At 56.0% G+C, this 11844-nt stretch overlaps 1 protein-coding gene across 4 annotated transcripts in view; it reads left to right on the plus strand.

Annotated features, from left to right (window-relative positions):
* HIP1 (huntingtin interacting protein 1) overlaps window positions 1–11844 on the plus strand; it is a 41112-nt gene that overhangs the window by 17572 nt on the left and 11696 nt on the right. For 2 of the 4 annotated variants that reach the window (XM_062629725.1, XM_062629726.1), the window contains exons 2-7: window positions 7165–7228; window positions 7858–8000; window positions 8445–8501; window positions 9002–9082; window positions 11371–11447; window positions 11718–11779. In XM_062629725.1, the coding sequence (XP_062485709.1) occupies window positions 7165–7228; window positions 7858–8000; window positions 8445–8501; window positions 9002–9082; window positions 11371–11447; window positions 11718–11779 (484 nt within the window). Of the gene's footprint in view, window positions 1–105; window positions 260–7164; window positions 7229–7857; window positions 8001–8444; window positions 8502–9001; window positions 9083–11370; window positions 11448–11717; window positions 11780–11844 lie in introns of those variants that run through there. The other 2 variants (XM_062629727.1, XM_062629728.1) reach the window with 2 other exon arrangements.

Below are 11844 nucleotides of genomic sequence, written 5' to 3' on the forward strand. Positions count from 1 at the left end.
GCTGCCCGGAGCCGCTCCCGGAGCCGCGGTTCAGCCCCGCGCCCCCCGCGGGGCTCCTTTGTTATCCCCCACCTCCCCCCCCCGCTCGGGTTGTGCCGCCCCTCGCGGGAGCGCGCCTCCCCCCCCCCCCTCCCCCGCTCGGCTCCGCCAACCGGCAGAACCTTCCAGCGCTGCCGCCGCGGGCACCGCCGCCATGGGCACCGCCGAGCCGCGCTGAGCCCCAGCCCCGGCCGGCAGCGCCATGGAGCTGGGCAAGGTGGTAAGTGCGCGGCCCCGGGACCCCCACGGCGGAGCCCTACCCCCGCCCGGGCGTGGCATCCGCGTCCCGCCAGGGATGAGGGTTTGCATCCCGCGGAGCTCCCTCCCGGGGAGGTTGGGAAGCGCCCGGATCCGGGAGGAGGGGCTCGGGGGCCAGCGGGAGCCGCACGGTGACCGGTAGAGCTGAGCCTGCCCCGCCAGTCCCGCGCTGATGCACCCAAGCCCGGGTTTGCTCCAAGCCGCGGTCCGCGGGTCCGGGCAGTGGCACGAGCACGCGCGTGTCCCCCTGCAAACCCGCGTACTCCCGCACACCCTCATCCCCACGCCCGCCCCTCGCCCGGGCATGCGGGATGGACTCAAGTTTGGGGTGAGAAGTGGGGTTTGAGGGTCCATTCCCGCAGAGAGGCACGGTCATCATCTGCACTGCTCACCTGGGGATTTGGCTCTTCCCAGTGCTCCTTGTCCCGGTGAGGGCGACAGAAGGTCCCTTGTGTGCAGCATGGAGCCCACGTGGTACCAGCTGTTCATGGCTCCATTGCAGGATCCAGACATCCTGGTGGGATATCGGGTGAGGTGGGAGCAGTGGCTCAGCAGGAGCTGTTGCAGAGAAGGATTTCCACCATGGCTGCCATGGCACCGCTGGGCTCTGCATCCCCAGGGCATCCCGGCTTTGCTTCATTCAGGAGCATCCTGCCAGGGCCAAATGCACCCTAGGCAGCCTGGGTATTCTGTGGGGGTGAAGCTTCCCAAGGAAGGTTAATCCTCGGGTGGCAGCTGGACACCAATGTGCATGTTTGGAGCTGAGTTGTGGCATCTGCTCCCTGAATCCTCCAGCCTCACTCCTTTATTTCCTCCCATTCAAAAAAAAAAAACAAACAAAAAAAACACCCAAATATTTGCATTTGCTGAGAAGCAGAAGATTTCAGTCAGGACCTTTGGGAAAGCTTCTGGAATATTTGAAGGTGGACAACCTTTCTGGAAAACAGCATCCTCCCTTCCCCGATGGAGATCACTGGTGCTAGAAGGGATCAATTTCATTTAAAATCCCTACTTACAATTGAAAGTCTGCCCATGGGGCAGCTCTGCTCCATGGCCAAGCAGCTGAGCAGTGCAAGGCAGGAGTGATGGAGTGCCCACATGGATCATCATCAAAACCAGGAACAAGTATTTTTTGTGTGGAGCAACCATGGAGGAGTGCAGGGTCCTGTGGCACCTCCAGAAAGGTTTTCTGCCTTTCCTCGGATCCAGCCACCGTGCTGGGGTTCAGTGGTGCCGTGGGACCTCTGGTTGTGGTGGGTCGGAGGTGGCCGGTAGCAGCGACCAAAGTGATCCCCAAGCTCTTCTGCAGCCTTGATTGACTTCTCTTTTGACAGTTATTTTAGCTGGAGACTCCAGAGGGATCTGGTTTTACAGTGTCAGCTTCCCCAGTGGTCGCTGCTGAGGTTTGGCTTCTTCTGCAGCCTCTCTTTTTCCCAGCTGTTCTGCCCCAAATCACTTTTCACCCTGTCCGTTCTTTTTCCCAAAGGGTATTGGTGTATTGGAAAAGTGCATATTCCTTAAACTGGATTGACCAAACACATGGCCAAGTAATTAATCTGCATAAATTGTTTATGACACTGGAGAAACCCAATGGCCCAACCAACTCTTTGGATGCTGGTGCCCCATGCTGGGCAGTGATGTGTTCAATGTAGCAAGTTCTCATCTCTGGTGTTGGTGGAACCCTTCCAGCTACTGGTGACCATCCTGCTCTCCCCTCCTGGCATCAGATGTCTCACTTGAGTCCTTGGGACCCACCACAAGTTGTGTGGGTGGTTGTCTTTGTTCTTTGCTGGCCTCAGAGGTGGAGGAGCGATGAGATCCCGCTGTCTCTCCTGCCCCAGCTTTCAGGATGTTCTGCACTCCTTATTTTCACTGGAGGCTCTGGAAGGGCCAGGCGAAGTGGTGTAAGCCCTCGCATGTGCAGCTCATGGGTGCATCACCCTCTGGATCCCAGCCTCTGCTTTAATGTCACCTGCTGCCCTCAGGAGGAGTTGGTGGGGTGGTCTGTTCAGAGACATTCAAAATGTGTATCCTTCAGCTTATTTTCATCTTTCCACCATTACTACAGCTCACAAGGTGAAAGTCTTGGTGGGAGCCAGACAGTGGCTGTCATCGTCTTGTGTGTGTGAAGACCTCTGAACCTCACATCACCCCACCCTGGCCTGGCCCAAGTGGTTTCTCCATTGGAAGCAATTCCTCTGCTAGAAGAGCTCCTCCATAACACCAACACTGGGCTATGCCGTGTGCCCAAGAGTGCTGATGGTGGATAGAGCAAGCATGACATGGATGTGAAGTCATCATCTTCCCAACTTAGAACTGGGGTCAGTGACGCCAGGCCAGGTCTCTACCAGAAGACCCTCATGGCAATGCCATCTTTTCCCAACATGGCTTGTGGAGCCCATGGCTATCTTCCCGGAGACTGGTTTGGGGTGTCACATGTGCCATAGGGCAAGGTGTCTCCAAACGCCCCCAAAACCCCCATGCTGGTGTCCCTTGGGATTCAGGGATGTTTCTGGTACACCTTGGTCCTCCTCCTGCTGGTATCCAAGCTGGTGGCAGCAGCATCTCCTTGTAGACAGGTACATCCCAAGCCATCTCCACTGGGAGCAGACCCAATGGATGCAGCGAGGTTTTGGGGTCTCTAACACTGGAGACCAGCATTACTTTGGGGAAATATGGTGGTTCTAATGGCCCAAGTGAAAGGAAATACAAGACATGTCATTTGTGGAATATTCCTCATCTGGTGGGATCAGGAGGCAAGAAGAGCAGCAGCACCTGAAGGTGCTCACACAGCCCTGGTCAAGGCACTTCATCCCTGGAGCGGTTCCAGCATGTGGCCAGCAGGAGAGGAATGCTTTCCTTCTGAACTCACGAATCCAGCAGTGGGTGCAGCCGGATAACCCAGATTAAATCATGGGAGGGTATTTTTAACATCTCCTCTCACTCCCTGCTCAAAGGAAGCATTTAAGACTGAGCAGGAGGGTTGGTTTATGCTGAGTGTAGTCTATACAGAAACGCATCCATGTGAGACCTGGCCCCATGTGGCTGCTGTCGAAGGCCACGCATGGGTGTTGGCGGTGGGGCTGTGATTTGCTTTTAGCCTCCGTTGGTGAGGGATGTTCAAAGCTTATGCCCCCCTCCAGGGCCAGGGCACAGCGTCGCTGTGCTGGGATTTGCATTTTAATTAAGCTCATGGATCTTTTTCCCAGGCTGGTTGCAGTCAGGTCTCGCTGCTGCTCACTTCCCCTGGAGCCCCTGCATCTGCAGGGCTTGGTTGCGGGTGGTTTTCCAGAGGTATGCTCCATCCCAGCTCTCCATTTATAGAAAGGAATTAAGGAGAAATGAGGGAGTGTTACTAAGAGGATTTACACTGCGACTTACTCAGTTTCTCCAAATAATTTGCAATAGCTCTGGATTCTTTAATCAACACTCATTTCCTTTTGGAAATGAAAGGAGAAGCAGGAAGGTGCTGTGCAGCTCCTGAGGAGAGCTCTCAGAACAGCAGGAGATGTGCAATTCAGAGGAAGCTGAGAGTGTAATTTGGGGAGATTCAGGGGGTTGAAGGTGTGGAGATGTGTATGTGAAAGAGTGAAGTGTTTCTCAGTGCTCAGAAAGTCCCTGTCACTCTGTCCAGGTCCCTCCCTGCAGTTTTGGACTCCTCAGTCCCTGTCTGGTACCTGTGGTCACCTCTGCATTGGTGGTCTCAACAAGAGGCACCGTCCTCCCGGTGCAGAGCTGTTGATGGCTCTGCTGTGGTGTGGCATCTCCCTGGAGAGGAGCTGGGCTGTGTCAGGGGTCCCACAGGACATGGTCTGCAATGCTCATTGCCAGTGGGAGTCCTGGAGACCTGTGGGAAGGGTGCTCAGTTCCCCCAGTGAAGGGCTGTGATGGTGCTTCAAGCCATGGGCTTCTGGGGGTTCTTCAGAGGGAAGAAGAGGTGCTCGGGCAGGTCCTGCTGCTCCAGGGCAGGATAGTCCCAGTCTGTTGCCTGGCTGCCCCTTCCCCAGATGGCCTGAGCCTTTCCTTGCCCCGCTCCAGAGGTGTTCTCAACGCTAGCGACGCTTGCAGTGGCACAAGTGCGTGCAGCGTTCCTGGTGCTTGCTGCAGTAACGGACCCACTGGCCTCTCCTCTCGCTTCCCTCCCGGCCCTGCTGCCTCAGCTGCATTGCACAAGAGGAAACGCCAGGGTTTCCTTTCCCGGCAGCAGTGGGGAGGGTGTGGGGCTGGCGGAAGGGCCCAGCTGCCCCACACCCCCGTGACCCCCTGCCATGCTCCCAGTGCTGGGAAGCGGTGATGAGCCCATTGGGTGCCTGTGTGGGGACCGGGAGCTGGCATCCCTCCATGAGCAAGACAGCGGAGCTGGGCCAGCAGCAAAGCCAAGGACATGCTTGTGGCCTGGCAGGTTAGAAACAGCCCTTGTGCTGTGGGAGCTAGTAATTAAATTAAAATAGCCATCAGCTGTAGGTGCGGGATGGTGTTGGGAAGCAGCACCTGTGGGTTGGCCTCAGAGACCCTCTCCGTGGTAAAGAGGTCTGAGCTTTCTGTCATAGAATCGTAGAATCTTACGTACTAGAGCTAGAAGCCTTTCTTTTTCTTACTCTGTTGTGTCAGCTAGCTTGTTTGTGAAACTTACCAGGGAGTCGGGGAAGGGTTTGGGTTGAAGGGACCTTAAAGCTCATCCAGCTCCAACCCCTGCCACCGGCAGGGACCCCTTCCACTTGTTGAAGCCCCTGTGTCCAACCTGGCCTTGAACACTGCCAGGGATGGGGCAGCCACAGCTTCTCTGGGCACCCTGTGCCAGCGCCTCAGCACCCTCACAGGGAAGAGCTTCTGCCCGAGAGCTCATCTCAGTCTCCCCTCTGGCAGGTTAAAGCCATTCCCCTTGGCCTGTCCCTACAGGCCGTTACCCAAAGCCCCTCTCCAGCTTTCCTGCAGCCCCTTTAGGCACTGGAGCTGCTCTAAGGTCTCCCCTTAAGGAGCCTTCTCTTCTCCAGGCTGAACCAGCCCAGCTCTTTCAAGGCAGCCCCGAACTTTTCTCCTTTTTGACCTTTCAAATGCAGCAGGGGGTTGGGGATGGAGGGTCCTGGAGGCCTCTGTCCAGAGCCAGGGGCTGCCAGTCTCCATCACCCTCCTGCCGTGTCTCCCCGCTCTGAGGGCATCACTTCGGCCCTCTGGCTGGATAAAGATGTCCTTGCTTTCCTAATAAAAGTCTGCAGGAAAGGGCATTTAAACTGGGAGCATTTCCAGCTTTCCCAGGGACGCAGAGGCCAGTGCCTTAGGCATGGGGCAGCAAACACCACAGGCCTGTGGGGACCAGCCCTGAGAGCAGCCAGTGCAGCTGGAGCAAGCACCAGTGTCCCCACAGCAGGACTGGTTCATACTGGGATGTCAGGACCCAGGCACCTCGTTTCAGTTAAGGGGGTGCTCAGCCTTGGAAGGGGGTGCAGTTGGCAGCTGCAAGTGAGATCAGAAGCTCTCTCAAGCCTTCAGCCCATTGTTCCTGCTCTGTCTGGTGGATGCTTCAGTGGCAGAGACTTCCAGGGGGGTTTGGTTGGGCTGGAGGGCTTGGCTCAACGCTAGTGTTTTGGACCATGCCTCGCTGTACGTGGGGTGCCTGTGGCTGGTGCCCATGTGCCCCCCCAGATCCACTTGACACAGTCACCAGGGTCAGTTGGGATGAAACCAGAGCAGGGCTCCCTCGGAAGGGACAGCAAGTTGGGATGCAAGAATGAGTGAAGTGGGAGAGGCACTGGGATAATCCCACTGCTTTAGTTGGTTTATATCAGTAACTGGCTACTTCTGGCAGTGCTGAGCCAGATGGTTTCTCCCCTCAGCAGTGGATGGATCCTCACAGAACAGGTGCTGGGCAAGTGCTTGGTGCTGCCGGTGACGGAGGAGTGTGGAGAGTGGGTGGCCCCACACTGGCATCGCTGCACTCGCTTAGGGTGACCGGCAGCATCCCCCCACTGCCAGCACAGCTCCCCGAGGGCAGCAGTGGGGTATGGTTAAAAATCCTGCCCGGCAAATGCTTCCAGTGCTGCCGCTGCCTCTCCGGAACCTAAACGGCGTGCTGGCTCTGCCCTGGCTCCACAGTGTGGGCTTCACGCAATCCCCAACATCTCGTGGAGTCCTAGAATAGCAGATTGGAAGGGACCTCAAGGATCATCTGGTCCAACCTTTCACGGCAAACCCTGACCTACACTGTGTTGCAAGTTTTTTGCCTCTCTTGGCAAGGGAGCAAAAGAGCAGCTCTTGGGCAGGGTTGTGCTGGGGGGGAGGCTGCCTGTCCTGCAGGAGGGTTGTGCTGGCTCCTGGTAGGATCAGTCTGGGCGGTGGGCACCGGTTGTGCCATGTCTGGATGTACCTGTTGGCAGTGGGATGGGAAGGTCCATCTCCTGCACCGCTCACTCTGCAGCTGGGGCTCCAGTCCGGCTCCACTCTGCAGCGTGTCGTGGCCTCGCCTTCCCACTGCTGGATTCCCTCAAACTCCCTCTCCACTCAGCTCCCCCTGAAAGCAGAGTAGGAACCACTGGCTACTGTCTGTGATCCAGAGGCAGGGGAGGGATTTGCCTTCCTTGTGTCCATCCACCAGCCCAAGGGCAGGAGAGGGTTCTTTGTGGTCCCTGCTTGAATTGCATCATTATTATGCTGAGTAAATGAGTCCTGGCAGCAGCTGAACCTGGCGGATGCCAAGCACATCCCAGAAAGGCATCCGGCAAGGGGCAGGATCCAGCTGGCACGAGCAGGGGCTGGGGACCTGGATGGGACCCAGCCACCAGCAGGTGCTGGCAGAGCTGGGGTGAGGGGGGACCAGGGGGTGCCTGAACTCTTATCACCTCCCCCTCCTCCACCACTTCTCTTCTGCAGACTGTCAGCATCAATAAGGCCATTAATGCGCAGGAAGTGGCTGTCAAGGAGAAACATGCCAGAAATATCCTTCCCAAAGTTGGCTGTCAGACAAGCAAGCGTGGGAGAGCGGCCGGGGCTGCCCAGAAAAGAGGCAGCAGCAAGGTGGCGCATGGGGGAGGTGTTGGGGTGCTGAGGGTGCCAGGGTAGGACCCTAATGGGCTCTTGATGATGGTTGGGGTTTTTTGAATATGGCAGCGGGTCCCTGCTCCTGCTGCTGCAGCCTTTGTTTGTTGGTGGGTGCCCAGCCTTGTGCTTCCAGTGCTGCTCACATCCCATGGGAGGGGAGGAGTGGTGGATGCCCACAGCAGGTTGCCTGCATGGGAAGATGATGCTTAATTCCCAGTGGTGCTTGTGAGCATGCTGCCTCAAAAAGCAGATTCCCAGCATCGCAGCAGGGCCGTTGAGAAAGCTTTGCAGAGGTAGAGCCCCAGTCCCGAGTATGCCATGGCACTCCTGGAGCAGTGGTGTAGGACTGGAGGAGAGGGGACAGCAAGTGCTGCCCTTGGGGACAGCGTGTGCCTGGGCTTGGCAGTTTATGAGCTCCCCGTGGTGGCCTGGCTCCCCTCAGCTCTCTGGGTACAGCTGGGTTCGGAGTGGCAACTCTTCATCACCACTGAAGGGGAGAAGGGTTTTTCCTTGACCAGCCACCACCATGCATCTTGGGCACGCACCACGAGAAGGGAGCACAGACCTTCTGGTCGGTGGTGAACCGGCTGCCGCTGTCGGGGAATGCCGTGCTCTGCTGGAAGTTCTGCCACGTCTTCCACAAGCTCCTCCGGGATGGCCACTCGAACGTGAGTGCTTGGCTCGGCAGCTGCCAAAATCCTCTCCCTGGCAGGGCTGTATGGGGTGGTGGGATATGCTGGGGGGTTGGTGCCCTCCTGGGGGTCAGTCCTGGGTGGGGACTGGTACAGGGACCCTCCCCACTCACTCTGTCCATAACCCCCTGTGCTACAAACCCCGGTGCCAACCAGTGCCCTCCAGTGCCAGAGCAAACTGCTTGGTGCAGGGCATTGACATCAGGGCAGGAGCCATCAGCAGGGATCCTCCTGCCCGTGTGCAGATGGGGAAGCTGAGGCACCCTCCTGCTTGTGGCAGTGACACCATGGGCAGGCTGCAGGGTTGGGAACGAATCAAGATCTCCCGTTCCTGACCCCAGCTGCTGGCTCCACGTCTCACACACCCTGTCCCAGTGCTCTGCCTGTGTTGTGTGCTTATTGTCACTATCATTCCTCCAGGTCCTGAAAGACTCTCTGAGATACAAGAATGAGCTGAGTGACATGAGCAGGATGTGGGTAAGTGGCCAATCCCACCAGCCACAATGAGTGAGGACACTCTGGGGGACCCTCTGCAGTATGTGGCACCCAGCCAGGCTGGGGGATGGTGGGGTGGAGGGTGCTGTATCCCAGGAGGAGCCAGGCTTTAAGGGCAGAGCAGATGCTGAGCTGTGGCTGACCCATGGCTACTGTGGGGTGGGTTTGCCGGCTACGTTCAGTATCCCCTTCCACCAAAATCAAATGCCTTCTTCCTATTTTATGGCAAACCCCAGTAAAACTCTTGCTTTGACCATCAAAAGCAGCACTGAAGTCTGCAGATAAAGGGATAAGAAGGTCCTGACCAGATCCCTTCAACACGTTTGCTGCAAGCCAGCCAGCAGCCCACATGCCAAGATGCCAGTGAGGATGGGCTTCGGCTGGGTTTTTGAGGGAGATAAGGCAGAGGTCACTCATGCTGCAAGGGGAGAATGTTTTTTCACAGCCTGGCTTGCATCTCAACAGCTTTTTGGTGTCCTCAGGGCCACCTCAGTGAGGGCTATGGGCAGCTCTGCAGCATCTACCTCAAACTGCTGAGAACCAAGATGGAGTTTCACACCAAGGTGAGCATCCCATCCCTGTACCCAAGACCACAGCAAGGGCTGGGCACTGGAGTGCTGGGGCGAAAGTGACAGCAATGCTCTGGGGCAGGACAGGGGCTTGCAGAGCTGTGCTAGTGCTGTCTCCCCCATGGGTCCTCTCTGTCGTGGCCATCCTTCTGCCTTCATGAAACGTGCCCCAGACTGCCAGTGTCCATCCTTAGCCTGGATTAAAATTGGCCCAAGAGCCAGCACTTTGGGATGGCAAGCTTCCTGGTGGACCAGGGCTCCTTGGAACGCATCTAGACTGGGCTGGGAATTGGTGAGCTACAAGAAGCAGTAAGAGACCTCCCCCAGGTTTGGGGTGCATGACCCCTTCCAGGTATCCTAGATGGGCAGAGGTGGAAGAGGCCATGGGGTTCTGGAGTGGAGAGGGCTTAGGGGAGGCTGTACCATGCCATGCTGCGGGAACAGCTTCTGCCTGTCACCAGCACTGCTTTGGCACTATCTGCAGGGGCTCAAGGGCGCCTGGCAGGGCAGGGCCAGCACCAAGGCGTAAACTCCATGGAAAACCTTGCAGCATAGCCTGGCTTTTCTGCATCACCACAGATGCGGGGAGGGAAGCTGGGGATTTGGGCCAGGGGAGGTCCATGTTGGTGCACAGAGAAGGATGATCACCAGCACCTGCTCCAACTGGTGTGTACGCATGGGGTGCGTATTCACCATGATCTGCAAATGAAGTAGCTGTGTTTAGAAACCTGCCTTTGCTTGGGACCAGGGTGTGAGTGTAAGGTGCTCTGGTGCTTTCTGAAACAAGTATTTTATACGGGCAGGAAAAGTAGAGTGGAAGCAACAAGTCAGCTTGGAGTTTTAAGAATGATGAGGAAGTAATGATTAACTTGACCTAAGCACTGCTGAGTGTGCACAGCCTGAGTTCTCGGCAGAACTTCCAACAGCGTCACAGATCTGAGGTTTCTTCGTGCACATCCAGTTCATCTCAGACCATAAATCTCACCTTAGGTTTATCAGGAGATCAGGACAAGGTAGCAGAGAACAAGCCCCTCTGCCCAAGCAGTCTCAGGGCTCCAGGCCTCTGGGAGGAATCCACTGCTTCCCTGGGGAGATTATTCCAGTGGCTGATTGTTCTCATTGTGAAAAATTTTGCCCTTATATCCAGTCACAATATCCCTGGCAGTAACTTGTGCCCATTGTCCCTCATTTTTAACATGTGAATCCTTGTAAAGAGAGTCTGCATCTTCTTTTAACCACCTTTTAAATACTGGAACATGGTAATGAGGTCTCTCGTAAGCCGTCTTTTCTCTAGGCTGAACAAGCCCAGTTCTCTCAGGCTTTCCTCATGTGGCAGGCTTCCCAGTCCTTTTATCATCCTTGTGGCTCTTCCCTGGGCCCTGTCCAGCCAGTCCACGTTGTTTTTGTATAGCTGGGACCAAAACTGAACACTGTATTCCAGGTGTGGCCTGACAAGCACTGAGTGGGACAATGACATGTCTATCTCTGCTGGTGATGCCCTTGTTGATGTTCCCCAGCATTCTGTTGGCTTGTTTTGCCACAACTGTGTACTTGTGCTCCTGTTGAGCTTGTGTCCTCCAGCACCCCCAGGTCCCTTTCCACAGAGCTGTCCCACAGCCAGGCAGATCCCAGCCTGTGTTGCACTCTTGGATTATGTTTACGCAGATCTCTTGTACAAGAGTAAATGACATTACAAACCACCTGCCCATATCAACATCTTTGGTTTGCCTTGAGCAAGCCAACAAGTCCTGAATCTAGACTATGCATTCATAAGTAAATAACTCTATGACCTGAAGTTTAAATTAAAGCCAAATGTTTGACCCAGTATTGCAACATTTATTAAAAAAGATTATCAACCATCAGTGTTGTATGTTATGTGATGCTAGTGGATCACAATCACTGTATACCTGTACCTTTCATCATATCTCATCTAAATCTCCCCTCTGTTAGTTTAAAGCTGTTCCCCCTTGTCCTATCACTACACTACATCTACATCTACTACATCATCTCCTCCCTGCTCCACAGGTTTCTAAACCCAGGGAGAATTGGATTTTCTTGCTGGGCAGAGTATGGGCACCATGGATGGTGCTGGGGATGATGCAGTCACCCAAGGCTCTGCAGACCTTGTGTCAGCCCCTTTCCCCCCTGCATCACTCCCACTGGGCATCCAAAGAGCTGTCCACATCTCCTTCACTGAGGCCACTGGCTGGATCAGCAACACTGGTGTTCTCAGAGCTGTGTGATCCTCCAAAACCTGTTCCCAGCTCCTGTTTCTCCTGCAGAATCCCCGCTTCCCCGGCAATCTCCAGATGTCCGACCGGCAGCTCGACGAGGCAGGGGAGAACGACGTCAATAACTTGTGAGTGTGGGGCAAGGGCAGGGTGGGAGGTGGGGGGGGTGGGTGCAGGCAGGGCCATGGCACTGCCCAACCTCACCAGCAGCACTGAGCCAGGAGCAGGGCCTGGCACCTTCCCCCCAGCCCTGCCCCAGGTGCATGGAGCCCCGCTCAAGGCTGGTGCTTCCATGCCAGCACATCCGCTTGTTCCTGTGGGGTGTCAACCTTCACACGCTGAGGGCCACGGGTGGCCGTGGGAACACTCTCCAAACATCCTTATCCCTTTCTTCCTAGTTTTCAGCTGACAGTGGAGATGTTTGACTACCTGGAGTGTGAGCTGAACCTCTTCCAGACGGGTGAGCTCTCGCACTGCCCTGGGACTGAGCTGCTTTGGGGCAAGGCTCTGGGGAGAGGAGCTTGT

This window comes from Pezoporus occidentalis, unplaced genomic scaffold, assembly GCF_034315485.1.
Source record: "Pezoporus occidentalis ecotype Australia unplaced genomic scaffold, CSIRO_AGI_Poc_V1 ctg340, whole genome shotgun sequence".
Classification (NCBI taxonomy): Eukaryota; Metazoa; Chordata; class Aves; order Psittaciformes; family Psittacidae; genus Pezoporus; species Pezoporus occidentalis.